At 49.0% G+C, this 14,349-nt stretch overlaps 1 protein-coding gene across 1 annotated transcript in view; it reads left to right on the top strand.

The window, feature by feature from the left end:
• Positions 1-13,244, top strand: part of LGMN (legumain) — a 40,430-nt gene extending 27,186 nt beyond the window's left edge. Inside the window, exons 5-14 of the mRNA XM_037745168.1 lie at positions 727-812; positions 2,499-2,574; positions 3,068-3,130; positions 4,060-4,126; positions 4,953-5,071; positions 5,159-5,248; positions 6,969-7,169; positions 10,822-10,992; positions 12,390-12,457; positions 12,718-13,244. Coding sequence (XP_037601096.1) covers positions 727-812; positions 2,499-2,574; positions 3,068-3,130; positions 4,060-4,126; positions 4,953-5,071; positions 5,159-5,248; positions 6,969-7,169; positions 10,822-10,992; positions 12,390-12,457; positions 12,718-12,760 — 984 coding nt within the window. The 3' untranslated portion in view covers positions 12,761-13,244. The remainder of the gene's footprint in view (positions 1-726; positions 813-2,498; positions 2,575-3,067; positions 3,131-4,059; positions 4,127-4,952; positions 5,072-5,158; positions 5,249-6,968; positions 7,170-10,821; positions 10,993-12,389; positions 12,458-12,717) is intronic.
• Positions 13,245-14,349: the final 1,105 nt, after the last annotated feature.

The raw sequence follows: 14,349 nt of genomic DNA, 5'->3' as shown, positions 1-14,349 counted from the left end.
TGCTGGGATTACAGGCGTGAGCCACCGCGCCCGGCCGTTAAATTGACACATTTTTAAAATCGCTGTAATGACTTCATTCGCCTGCTTTTCATCGTCTGTTTTAAATGTCGGATCTTTCAGGAATTAGTTATCCTTTTGATAAAGAAACGTGTATCGGATGTTTAACGATGCTTTCAGTTTCATTTTATTTTATTTTTCTTTTAAAGTCAAATACAATTAAATTTAACGTATCATACAGGTCAAAAAGATGATCTTATTTAATGAAATTGTTTCTATATAGTTTTTGTTTGTTTTTTTGAGACAGAGTCTTGCTCTGTTGCCCAGGCTGGAGTACAGTGGCGCCATCTTAGCTCAGGGCAACCTCCACCTCCTGGGTTCAAACAATTCTTCTGCCTTAGCCTCTGAAGCAGCTGGGGTTACAGGCATGTGACAGCAAGCCCAGCTAATTTTTTGTATTTTTAGTAGAGACAGGGTTTTACCATGTTGGTCAGGCTGGTCTCCAACTCCTGACCTCAAGTGATCCTCCCACCTTGGCTTCCCAAAGTGCTGGGATTATAGGTGTGAGCCACTGTGCCCGGCTGAAAGTTTTTGCTCTTAAGCCTAAGAGCCATGAGCCTTGGAATGTGTGGAATGTGTGGGCTGGTGGCGAGTGTCGGCTGCAGACTCAGCCAACTCTCTGGGTTGGAGTGACAGCTTCATCTGATCGTGGTTCCTAATTCCTTGTAGGATGTCACCCCACAAAATTTCCTTGCCGTGTTGAGAGGCGATGCAGAAGCAGTGAAGGGCGTAGGATCCGGGAAAGTCCTGAAGAGGTAACGTCTGTTTACGGATACTACACTTCTCTCAATGGTGTGGGACCCAGTATAGAGAATTTAAACAGCTGGTGCTCTGTGCTCCTAGCCTGTTTACCTGTGAGAAGGTACGAGTGGAGAGTTTGGTTCTGACTTGGGACAGGTGCTTAGGTGTTTCAGTGGCTTTTCTTGGCAGGCCATTTCTGCACAGAATTCACCTTATGATCCAGGGCCCCTCATTATTAATAAAATGTTCCTATCACTTAAACCCCTCATTCCTTGTTGTCTGTGGACCTTACTGCAGGTATGTCCCACTACCAGCGGAGCCCCTGAGACAAGTGAATCCCTGTGGTCAGATTGCAGGGCCACCAGCCCTGTGCTCTGATCACAGATCGGCCCAGCAGGGGAGGCACATTCGTTAAGTGCAGAGTTGACCTTCCTACTGGGGAGCACGAACCCCAGGGCTTACCCTGCTGGCTGTGGGCTAAAGATGTCTTGTTTTTAGTAATTCTTTATGTGTTATTTTTATGTGATACTGGAGACTCTAGTGGCATATTTCTTTTAAGCTGGTAGGGAAACCTGGGCACAAGTAAGCTCGTGTGAATTAGTGCAGAGGCTGGGCATGGTGGCTCACCCCTGTAATCCCTGCACTTTGGGAGGCCAAGGCAGGTGGATCACTTGAGGTCAGGAGTTGGAGACCAGCCTGGCCAATATGGTGAGACCCTGTGTCTTCTAAAATTACAAAAATTAGCCAGGCATGGTGGTGCGTGCCTGTAGTCCCAGCTACTCTGGTGGCTGAGGCAGGAGAATTGCTTAAATCTGGGACATGGAGGTTGCAGTGAGCCAAGATTGTGCCACTGCACTCCACCCTGGGCAACAGAGTGAGACTCTGTCTCAAGAAAAACAAAACCTTTTGGGAGGCTGAGGGAGGTAGATCATGAGGTCAGGAGTTCAAGACCAGCCTGGCCAACATGGTGAAACACTGTCTCTACTAAAGATACAAAAAATTAGCCAGGTGTGGTGGTGCACGCCTATAATCCCAGCTACTCAGGAGGCTGAGGCAGGAGAATTGCTTGAACCTGGGAGGCGGAGGTTACAGTGAGCCGAGATCATGCCACTGCACTCCAGCCTAGGCGACAAAGTGAGACTCTGTCTCACAGCAACAACAACAACAACAAAAATTAGTGCAGAAATGGACATCTGTGTAGGATGAAGCAAATGGGCTTCATGTTAAATTACTACATCCCTGCCACCTCGAAGTAGCGCTGTCTGATGGAAGCCCTGGTGAGGGAGGCAGGTGGGCATCCACACGGTGTGGGCCAGAAGGGGAGGCTGCAGATCCCTATTGAGCTCATTTTGGGGAGATCTGGTTGGACAGTGTGGCTGTCTGGGATGAGGCCCAATTGCCAAAGGACCCCACTCTCCACCTCACACCAGGACTGTCTGCTCGTTGCCCAGGAAAGGCCCCTCCTCCTTTCTAGCCATACTTCAGAATTTGGAGGCCCTAGCATATACACTGTGGTTCAGAATCTCACCGAGGGGAGCGGAGGGGACAGGCCAGACACCAGGCCCTTGTGCTCATCTTCAAATCTGGTTGGGCAACTCTACTCCCCAAACTTCTTAATTTTTTGATTAGGACAGCTTTTCATAGAAATAGAAGTAAAAATCGAAAAAGGAAATGATTGACCTCTGATTCTTTCTTGGCAGTGGCCCCCAGGATCATGTGTTCGTTTACTTCACTGACCATGGATCTACTGGAATACTGGTTTTTCCCAGTGAAGATGTGAGTTTTCCGAACATTTTAAGGACAAACTAGCAGAACAGAAAAGCAAGCCTAGGGGTCGAGATTAAATCCATAGCGTGTATTTGCCAATGTCCTGCCAAGGTTGGTTTGCATGTGTGGCACTGGGTGTGGGGGATAGGTTTAGCAGCTTGAAATCTGTCCAGGGATGTCTCTTCCAGATGATTTTCCCCACATTTCTGTTCATATCGCAGCGTCGGTAGCTGTCTCCGGACTTGGGTGTCTCGCATTAGACCTGAGAATAGAGCAAAAGCTCTGGACAAGGTAGTGGGTGAAGAAGTACATCCTCTTCCCCTTTTTAAGTGTGTGCATAAGACACTTGAGGTGACGTTCTGGGATTGTGTTCCTCACCATGATTGCTTCCAGAGATTGGTAGAAAAGAATTTATGAAGCATTGTCAGAACTTTAGTAGTGGGCCATCCAGCAAATCGTTTCTCTTGATGTGTTGGTCTGAATCAATATTCTTACCTTTCAGCTTCAGGTAAAGGATCTGAATGAGACCATCCATTACATGTACAAACACAAAATGTACCGAAAGGTAATTCTGCCCTTGGCGGAGGGGTGTGAGGGAAGCTGTAGGTGCAGAGTTCACAGTCTTGTGACTGTCTTCCAACTGTGGGTGCTGTGTTTTCTAGAAAGTAGATCCTTCCAGCCACTGGTTTCCCAGGACGAGCCTTTCGGCTTTAGCTGTTAGATTGGAATCACTGGAGAGCTTGTTAAAACAGAGTGTTGGCCTCGCCCCCAGAGTTTGGCCCAGTAGGTCTGGGGAGGGGCCTGAGAATTTGCCTTCCTGAGTTTCCGTGTGATCCTGCTGCTGCTGGCCTTTGGCCCATACTCTGCAGACTATTCCTAGGACTGTCCTCAGTTTTGGGCAGCTGGGGAGGAAAATACCACTGTCTTATTCTCACTTTGAGGCTTTCTCACCCCATAGCACCCTTTATGGAAACTGTAGGGCCAGAGTTTTTGGCTGGGTGTGTTGTCTCATGCCTATAGTCCTGGCACTTTTGGAGGCTGAGGTGGAAAGATCACTTGAGGCCAGGAGTTCAAGACCAGCCTGGACAACATAGTGAGACTATGTTTTAACCAAAAAAAAAAAAACCCAAAAAACCTTACATAGGTTAGGTGATAATGCGACAGTGATGCAGAAAGACGGCCTGCCATGCTGTTTTGGTCTTTGAAACTCTTTCCTGCATTAGATAGTGACACCGTTTTCCTTAGCATCACATGGCTCCATTTTCTTTGCATTATTTCAGCTAATACATGATTTTATTCCATTAGCAATGAATAAATTTGTGTGGCAGCAGCTTCCATAGCTTCTGGCAGCACCTCTTTACAGCAGTAATGTCTCCCAGAAGCAAGCCTGGGGGACCCTTAGGAATGGGTAGAGAGAGTGGGCAGAGCTCCCGTGGGAGGGCTAGAGGCCTATACCTGGCTGGGATGAGCTCACCTGCCCTGTCTGCCTCACAGATGGTATTCTACATTGAAGCCTGTGAGTCTGGGTCCATGATGAACCACCTGCCTGATGACATCAACGGTAGGTGATTGGGGTGCTGGCCTCGCGCTGGGCTGGTGAGCAGGTTGCTCGGATACTGCTGACATGAGCATTCTCCACAAGCAGGGGCCGCTGAGGGCAGCCTGGGCCCTAGAAGTAGGGAGGTACTTGCAGGTAGCTCTGGGCTTCCTCTGCTCCTGAAGGATTGGTGTCAGGAAATAAAGAATCTGTATGTGAGCCTCATAGTTCTCTTCCAGTAAAACTACTGAAGCGAAAACCACATGGGCTTTGGACCAGTCTCTATCCTTTGCAATGTGTTGGTTGCTCTCTGATCTCAAGCAGGTGACTGGCCCTCTTTGACCCTCAGTTATCCCCATCTGTAAAGTGCGGGTAAAGATAGGCGTGTCTGTTGGGAGACTTATATTTTAAACACTAGCATTTGCCCAGCACAATTCTGAGCCCATAATAGAGAGGTAGTAAGTGGTAGCTTTTGTGTACGTTACGTTAATCTAGATGTTTCTTCAGTAAATGTCAGATCTCTCTGGAAACCAAATTAAGCCCATATTCTTCAAGTTTCCTGTGTTGTGGAAATGTCAGTGTTCTTCCAGAACAGCATGTGATGTCCTAAGCATGCCTGTTTGCCAATTGCTGCAAAAAGCATCTATCAGCTGGCTCCTTTCTCTTCCACATTTAATTTTAGATGAGTTATTGTAACCGAATGCATGGGGCTGGGTACAGTTACCCTCCTGTACTGATCGCAGGTAGCATGCTTCGATTTCACCAGGGGAGAAAGAAGGATTCAAGCTTCCAGAGTAATCCACGGGGGGAATGAAATACGACTAAAAAAATCATCTTTAATTCCTCATAGTTTATGCAACTACTGCTGCCAACCCCAGAGAGTCGTCCTACGCCTGTTACTACGATGAGAAGAGGTCCACGTACCTGGGGGACTGGTACAGCGTCAACTGGATGGAGGACTCCGACGTGGTGAGCCCTTCGGGGGCTGGCTGTTCAGCTGGGTTTTAACTGTCAGACTTTGATTGTCTAAGGCCTTTAATGGTTTCATTTTTGCAGGAAGATCTGACGAAAGAGACCCTGCACAAGCAGTACCATCTGGTAAAATCGCACACCAACACCAGCCACGTCATGCAGTACGGAAACAAAGTGAGTCGGGGAGCCCCGCGCACTTGTCCTTTGTTCTTGTGTCCTAGGTGGACTTGCCTGGAATATTGATCACTTGCTAAAGAGAGACGGGATCTGGGTGAGGAATGGTTGAGGCAAGGATGCCTCTGCCTCCCGTTGCCACTCCATCCTGGGGACCTGCGGGCTTTGGAATCAGACCTTGCTAGGTTCAGACTTACAGAGTTGCGAGGCAAGCTCTTTCACTTCTCTGGATTTGTTTCCTCATTGGTCAGGACCCACGTGTACAAGGTAGCTAGGAGCATGAAAGAGGGCTGTGTGTTACGGATGCAAAGCACAGGCCTAGGATGCAGTAAGAGGTTACTGACTCGAAAGCTGCCGCTTTACGGTCTGTGGATTGTCCCACAGCCCCCTGCACCTTGGATTCTCGGGGGTCCTGCCTCTTTGTAAGCTGCAGGTTGTTACCTTTACCCTTTCACTATAGATTGGAGGCATTTCATCCTCCTCCAGAAGGGACCTGTGTGGTTAAATGGTGTTGCAACAGGTGACTGCTGAAAGCTTGGGCCCTAAGTGAAGCTGCTAGGGCTAGCTGTGGGCATGTGCAGATACCGCAGCAGATGCGCGGGGCCTCCCAGTTGTTCATATGCCCAAACACCATTCCCCAAGCAGCTCACCCCCATGGAGAGCTCGCCAGCCGAGATCTCTTCCTTGGGCTCAGGCATTGGCCTTCTAGAAGAACTTGGAGTCAGTAAAGCCAGCCATCCTGAGCCCTTCATCAGAGTGTGGGCTAGGGGACACGAGACCTGCACCCAGGGCACCATGACCTGGTCAGGCTTTGGCATGGGCATAGGAGAGAGTTGGTGCAGAGGGAAGGCCAGGGAAAGGTGACTCGGAGAAGGCAGGGTCCGTGGCGGCATAGTCCTGGCCACGTGGGAGGCTCTGCCATGTGCTTTCCATTCTCTTCACAGTATCCTCAGCATTGGCCATTGCTGATCTGGTTGAGGAGGTGTGGTGGATCTTCTCCAGACTCTGTGTTGTTGTATATATTCGTGTGTATGTTACTGTTTATTTTAGAACTGTTTTTAGATTATTGTTGCTTGCTTTAGGAACAGAACGCTTGCAGCATTTCCCCTTCTGATTGGGAGCCAGTCTGTAGTGACTGCTGTAGCCAAATAGAGCCTGGCGGCTGTGCCCATTTGCTAGATCTTGATGCCAGGCATTAGCCTGGCCTCTCTGTGGCCTTACCTCTGTCCTTCCCAGTGGACCCAGACTTCAGCTCTAACCTGGGCAGATACCTTCCCACTCTTGGTCCTTAGGGACTTGCAGGTGAGTGCAGGTGGGTGAGCACATACAGGTGGCCCACCTGGGCAGGTGGCATCCTTTGCAGGTGACATTCTTTGCCTGGAATCCTTTGCAGCAGAACTGCTGTTCTTTCACATATGAAAGGCACTGCTGATCCACAGTCAGGCAGAGCCTGGACCAGAGCTGTCTGATGAAGGAATAGCAGTTATGCTGCAAAGGATGCCAGGCATTTTGAGTCACTCATTGGTAGATTTCAGGGGCTAACATGCACTGCTGGCATACTGCTGGGGTGACCACGCCTTTTCAGGCTGTGATTGTGGCCTGTGGTCCTGAAAGCATGAGGAGTGAATGGAGAGGCTGGACTTGGGGTATGTTGGGCACATCTGCTCTTCCCACTCAAACCAGCTCGCTCTCTCCTGTCTCTTGCTCTCTCTCTCCCTAGACGATCTCCAGCATGAAAGTGATGCAGTTTCAGGGTATGAAACACAAAGCCAGTTCTCCTATCTCCCTGCCTCCGGTCACACACCTTGACCTCACCCCCAGCCCTGACGTGCCCCTTACGATCATGAAAAGGAAGCTGATGAGCACCAATGATCTGGAGGTGTCCAGGCAGCTCACGGAGGAGATCCAGCGGCATCTGGATGTAAGTAGTGATGAAGGGAGCCGTGCCTAGGTGCTGTCCCCAGCCTAGGCAGGCAGCATGCGTGAGCACGGCCCCGCCTCCTGACAGTTCTCCCTGCCATGCCTTTGTGGGAACGGAAGTGTGTGGGAACAGAAGCTAGCCTTTGTCCTCTATGTAACAGAAGCGGGTGGGCTGAGTCATGGTTGCCTCCCATCTTCATAAGTAAACTAACCTTGACCTCTTGGGAGAAGGGAGGAGTGGAATGGGGGCCCGTCTCCCACGTATCCTGCCAAGAAGCCATGCACATGTGTGTTTCCCTCATTTATACCTTGTTGCTTAGAGGACATTTTTACTTTATTGCTTATTGAGTTATTAGCTAATCATATTTATTTTAAAAATCCAGAGCCAGGTACAGTGGCATGTGTCTCTAGTCGCAGGTAGTTAGGGGCTGAGGCAGGAGGATTCTTTGAGTCCAGGATTCTGAGTTCAGCTTTGGCAACCTAGCAAAACCCCTTCTCTTCAAAAAAAAAAAAAAAAAAAAATCCACAAAAATTTCTGCTGTTCTCAGAAAAACATAGTCATGCTTAAAATTCTTGTTAAAATGTTTATGCCGTCCTTTGCAATCACTGAGTCTGTTTTCAGTAGCTCATCAGTGTGTTTGGAGCTGGCAGAATTGCTATGTAAATTACAGCTGTGCGCTTGCTGGAATGCTGGGCAGAGGGTTGCCTGTCCCGTCCCACAAAGCCGACTCTGTGCTAACCCGTGTCCCCATTGTCAGCACAGCACAGTGATGGATATGCTGAAATACAGCCTGAGGTTTCTAGGCAAGATTTTTTTTTTTCCTTTTCTTGAGATGGAATCTTGCTGGGTCGTCCTGGCTGGAGTGCAGTGGCGCCATCTTGGCTCACCGTAACTGCCGCCTCCCAGGTTCAAGCAATTCTTCTGCCTCAGCCTCCCAAGTAGCTGGGACCATAGGTGTGTACCACCACGCCTGGCTAATTTTTGTATTTTCAGTAGAGATGGGGTTTCGACCTGTTGGTCAGGCTAGTCTTGAACTCCTGACCTCAGGTGATCTACCCATCTAGGCAAGATTTTTTAAAAGAATCAGTAAGGTTTGTTTTAAATGCATATATCTAGTTATCCCCAAAATTAGAACCCTGTGTATGACAACCTTATTAACCAGGACATATTTTTAGTTGGTGTCAGACACAGTAGATAGCACAGCAGTGTTAAACTGTTTAGTCTTGAGCGTCTTTATTTATTTATTAATTTTTTTTATAGAGCTGGGGTCTTGCTATGTTGCCCAGGCTGGTCTCAAGCTCCTAAGCTCAAGTGATCCTCCCACCTGGGCCCTCCACAGTGCTGGGATTATAGAAGTAGGCCACTGCACCAGCTGGACCTCTTTATACTCTTTAAATTATTGATCCCAAAGAGCTTTTGTTCACGGTGGGTTATATCTATTGATATTTATTGCAATAAATTAAGATGAGATAAAAGGACATTTTTCATAGTTCACAGAAACTGAACCAGAGTTTGGTTTGTTGTTTTTTGGGTTTTTTTTGAGATGGAGTTTTACTCTTGTTGCCCAGGCTGGAGTGCAATGGCATGATCTAAGCTCACTGCAAACTCCACCTCCTGGGTTCAGGCGATTCTCCTGCCTCAGCCTATCAAGTAGTTGGAATTAGAGGTGCCCGCCACCATGCCCAGTTAATTTTTTGTATTTTGAATAGAGAAAGGGTTTCACCATGTTGGCCAGGCTGGTCTTGAACTCCTGACCTCAGGTGATCCACCTGCCTCAGCCTCCTAATGTGTTGGGATTACAGGCGTGAACCACTGCACTCAGCCCAGAGTTTTCTTGTGTTTGCTTAAACACTGTAAATCACATAGGACTTCTTCGGTATCTGCTGCAAATTTGAAAACTATTTCCAAGACTATGTAACTATTATACAATTATACTTTTATATAAAGTCAAACATTATTATGAAAAAAATTAAAACTAAGATTTTGAAATATTTAACTCATTTACCAATAACAATATTAAACACGTTTTGCTTTAATATATTTTCTAAGACAAATAATTATTTTCCAAAACAAAAACCACTTTGGTGAGAAGCGTGGCATTGCTTTCCATCTGTGCAGATCTCTCGTGTCCAGCATACGAGAAGACAGCCGCACCCTTGTACTGGCGTCTGCCTTCACTGTTGAGCTTTGTTCTTTAGGCTGAAGTATAAGAAGAAAATCCAGCCTTGCAAAGATACAGAGTTGAGGAAGGGAAGACCCTCCAGAGCCTGAGAGCTCTTGGGAGTCTGTGGTTCTGGACCACGCCTAGAGAGCTGCTGGTCTAACACAGAGTGGGCGGAGGGTCTTTGTGGAATTCAGACATGAAGCAAACAAACCCTGGCTGGAGAGCGGGTAGGACAGAGCTTGCTTGTAGAGTGAGGGATTTATTTATTTATTTATTTATTTAGAGACCGAGTCTAACTGTCACCCAGGCTGGAGTGCAGTGGCGTGATTTCAGCTCACTGCAACCTCTGCCTCCCAGGTTCAAGCGATTCTTCTGCCTCAACCTCCCAAATAGCTGGGATTACAGGCACCTGCCACCATATCCAGCTAATTTTTGTATTTTTAGTAGAGACGGAGTTTCACCATGTTGGCCGTGGCTGGTCTTGAACTCCTGACCTCAGGTGATATGCCTGCCTCGGCCTCCCAAAGTGCTGGGATAGCAGGCATGTGCCACTGTGCCTGGCCAAGGGTTTTATTATTATTATTATTATCATTATTATTATCATTATGACTTTTTTTTTTTTTTTGAGACGGAGTTTCCCTCTTGTTGCCCAGGCTGGAGTGCAATGGCGCGATCTCAGCTCACCACAACCTCCGCCTCCTGGGTTCAGGCAATTCTCCTGCCTCAACCTCCTCAGTAGCTGGGATTACAGGCACTAGCCACCATGCCCAGCTAATGTTTTGTATTTTTAGTAGAGACGGGGTTTCACCATGTTGACCAGGATGGTCTCGATCTCTTGACCTCGTGATCCACCCGCCTCAGCCTCCCAAAGTGCTGGGGTTACAGACTTGAGCCACCGCACCCGGCCTTATTATGACTTTTAATAGAGGTGGGGTCTCGATGTGTTGCCCAGGCTGGTCTGGAACTCCTGGCCTCAAGTGAACCTCCTGCCTGAGCCTCCCAAAGTGCTGGGAGTACAGGTGTGAGCCACTGTGCCTGGCCAGAGTGAGGGTACTGCAGAAGTGCTTTCCTCTTCATGATGCTGTTTTTCATCATTTGGAAAGAAAACAAAGCCCCTCTGTGCCCCACCGTGTGACGGTTGGATAGTTTCCTGAATGGCCAGAGGTGCCCGTGAACACACAGCACCCTCACAGCACAGTCGTCTGCTTTGGGGCACAGGTTCTGCAGCCTCCTCTCTCCACAGCAAAGGTTGTTTTAGATACAAATGTTTGCCAGAAGATCCCCGAGAGGCAGGTCTTTCGAGCTGTGGCAGGAGTGGGCACACACTTCTTTTGCCTTTCTCGGTGGGCATTGGTTGTTCTCTGCCCTAACCTGTGGGAGGCTGAGGGCTGCGTGGAGAGAGGCCTTCGCTCACACTTCTCCCCGTCCTGGGGCCCGGACAGACTGAGTTCAGGGAGGCTCCTTCTGACAGGCCGTGTTTCTCCCCAGGCCAGGCACCTCATTGAGAAGTCAGTGCGAAAGATCGTCTCCTTGCTGGCGGCGTCCGAGGCGGAGGTGGAGCAGCTCCTGACTGAGAGAGCCCCGCTCACGGGGCACGGCTGCTACCCGGAGGCCCTGCTGCATTTCCGGGCACACTGCTTCAACTGGCATTCCCCCATGGTAAGCGGCCACCGGGCTCCGCTGCACCTGCAATCCAAAAGCTGAATTATACTGCCCCCCCCCACCCCCACCCCCAGCAGCCACAGTGGATCTACTGCCTTATGGAAGTTTCCATCCAGGCTGAGGAACATGGGCTCACTTCAGAGAGGAAGAAGGTTGTCTAAATTCACTGACCCCACATCTTGGCCCAAGATCACTCCTCTTGTCCCAGTGGGTGGGAGAGTTTGCCAGAGCCATAGTTGACAGTTCTCACTTGTAGTGTGAAGAACAGTTACTTCTCTTCACATTTCTGCTGTCCCTGCCAAACCCTGGCCTCACCTCTACCCCTCACACCAGCCACACACATCTTCTCTCTCTGAGCCTGTTCTGACCTCTTCCCAAGACAGTTGAAGTCAGATGTGGCCCATGGAGGAAAGGTACTGAGTTTCTGCAGATGTAGAATTGGAAGGCACCTGAAGAGGTCAGTAGCATTTGGTGCTTTGATCCTCCTAGAGAAAGGTTGGCAAACTGGCCTACAGGTCTGTTTCTCCCCCATAACCTGTTTTTGTGAATAAAGTTGTATTGGGGCTGGGCATGGTGGCTCATGCACGCAATCCTCTTGTTGCCCTTGCTCGCTCTTGTCCCCCAGGCTGGAGTGCAATGGCACAATCTTGGCTCATTGCAACCTCTGCCTCCCGGGTTCAGGCAATTCTCCTGCCTCAGCCTCCCAAGTAGCTGGGATTACAGGCACCCACCACCACACCCAGCTAATTTTTGTATTTTTAGTAGAGACAGGGTTTCCCATATTGGCCAGGCTGGTCTCGAACTTCTGACCTCAGGTGATCTACCCGCCTTGGCCTTCCAAAGTGCTGGGATTACAAGTGTGAGCCACTGCGCCCAGCCCAGTCTTGGTCTTTTGACCTTTGGAGTCATGCACAGTGGATCTCTTCCTTTGTTCTCATAGAGTTCTTGGGTTCCCCTGAAGTTTTTTTAAAGTTAAACATCCCCACGGCTTCACTATTCCCTGGTGTGAGCCACTGTGGCCTTCAAGCACTATCCATCTCCCTCGCTGGTGTTTGCCTCCCAGAGTGAGTTTCCCAGAACAAAAAGGCAGACTTCCAGGGGAGATCCCAGGCCAGGGCAGGGAGCAGAGCCATTAGGAGTTCCCTGTCAGGAGTCCTGCCCTCAGATTGGGAGCACAAAGCCCCACCAGCCTCTGCACTGTGTGCGAACCCTGACGTGTTTGATCTTTCCTGGGGGATGGTCCATAAATATCACCAGATTATCTAAAGGTTGGGAAAGGATCCACGACCCAGTGGCAAGAGCCACTGGCCAGGATGCCTTCCCTCTGTAATTGCAAAAGCGGATTGTGTGGTGAGATGAGGATGTTTGATTCCATCTTGGTGGTTTTCTTCCAGTACGAGTACGCGCTGAGACATCTGTACGTGCTGGTCAACCTTTGCGAGAAACCGTATCCGCTTCACAGGTAATGCAGCAATGGCACTTGAAAAGTCGGTGTCATTCTGAAAGCAGAAGGGGCTGCCATCCTCTTCTGCAACTGGGCAGTTTCACTTCTGCCGGGAGCTCCCTGCAGCTTTCCTCTAGAGCCATTTGTCAGGGGTGTCCAGAGGCCGTGCTCTTAGTGGCAGCTGCTGGGCGGGTCTGTCCTGCCTGCCAAGTGTGGCTTTGTGTTTGCATTTCTTCAGAGTCGACATAGTTCACCAAGTTTCTTCCTGCCTCTCACAGGATAAAATTGTCCATGGACCACGTGTGCCTTGGTCACTCCTGAAGAGCCACTTCCTGGAAGCTTTTCCAAGTGTGAACGCTCCCCCAAATGTGTGCTGATCAGAGCTGGAGAGGTGCAGTGGGAAGTCCCCGCTGCTCCGGCCCTCGCTTCAGGGCCTTCTTCACAAGATGACTTGCTCCCCAGTACCTACCTCCCCAGTCTTCTCTGAAAACTACAAATTTGGGTGGAGAAAGCTGTGTATTGAGAAGGGTCATATTTGCCTTCTAGGAGGTTGTTTTGTTTTGTTCATTAGTTTTAAGGAGCAGGAAGTTCATGGGGACTTCTGTAGCCCCTCTCAAAAGGAGTCTTTGTTCTGAGAAATCTGAAGTTGAAACCTCTAAATCTTCAGAATGATTTTATTGAAGAGGGTCACAAGCCCCAAATGGAAAACTGTTTTTAGAAAATAATTATGATTTTTGATTGCTTTTGTACTTAATTCTGCAAGTGTTCAAGTCTTAAAAAATAAAGATTTATAACAGAAGCCAAATATTCACGTCTGACCCTGACTTTGTGGCTGACGCTCCTGTCCCTGCTAGCAGAGGCCTCCTTCATCATCGTCTTTTCCAGCCTCATCGCCCACGTCTCTCCTCCCACCGCCCTGCTGTTTTCCACTCCTCTGCATTCCTTGGGCTCTGCAGCGTCCACAGAGAAAAGGGCTCTGTGCTTTGCTACTTGCTGTTCCTCCTGCCCTGGAATGCCTTTACCATCTCCACGGACCCTCGAGGTGCGGTTTAAAGTACCCTTCTTTCCTCCAGCCTTCCTCACCTTCTCTTCCCCACTGATCAAAAGTTGTTTTTGGTCGGGTGCGGTGGCTCACACCTGTAATCCCAGCACTTTGGGAGGCAGAGGCAGGTGGATCACCTGAGGTCAGGAGTTTGAGACCACCCTGGGCAACATGGTGAAACCCTATCTCTACTAAACATACAAAAATTAGCCAGATGTGGTGGCACGCCTGTAACCCTCGCTACTCGGGAGGCTGAGGCAGGAGAATCACTTGAACCCGGGAGAGGGAGGTTGCAGTGAGCTGAGATCGCGCCATTGCACTCCAGCCTGAGTGACAGAATGAGACTTTGTCTCAAAAATAGTTGTTTTTATTTAGGATCTTTAAGGTGAAGAGTACCTCTTCCATGGTTAGAAGAGATACACGATAGAAATAAAGATTTTATTACTTACAGGAGCTGGGGTATACGCAGCACATCTGGAGGCCACACGCACACACATATTTAACATTTTCAGGTCGCAGTTGACCTCAGGTAACTGGAGCCTCAGAAAGTAAAACTGAATAGATGTAGGGGACTAGGATATCCATGCAATGGAGTATTGTGTAGCAATAAAGAGGACTGAAGTGCATGGGCGTGACAGAACATTAAGCCACCTGAAAGAAGCAGCCAGCCACAGGGAAATCCTTAGAAATAGAAAGTCCCTGGAATCCTTAGTTCTAGGAATGAGGGAGAAGAGAAATGAGTAGTAGCTGCTAATGGGTACGAGGTTTCTTTTTGAGGTGATGAAAATGTTATAAAAGTGATGGTAGGGCCGGGCACGGTGGCTCACGCCTGTAATCCCAGCACTTTGTGGGGGCCGAGGCAGGCAGA

Source organism: Cebus imitator, unplaced genomic scaffold (assembly GCF_001604975.1).
Source record: "Cebus imitator isolate Cc_AM_T3 unplaced genomic scaffold, Cebus_imitator-1.0 Scaffold193, whole genome shotgun sequence".
Lineage (NCBI taxonomy): Eukaryota > Metazoa > Chordata > Mammalia > Primates > Cebidae > Cebus > Cebus imitator.
This window is presented reverse-complemented; position numbering and strand designations above follow the sequence as displayed.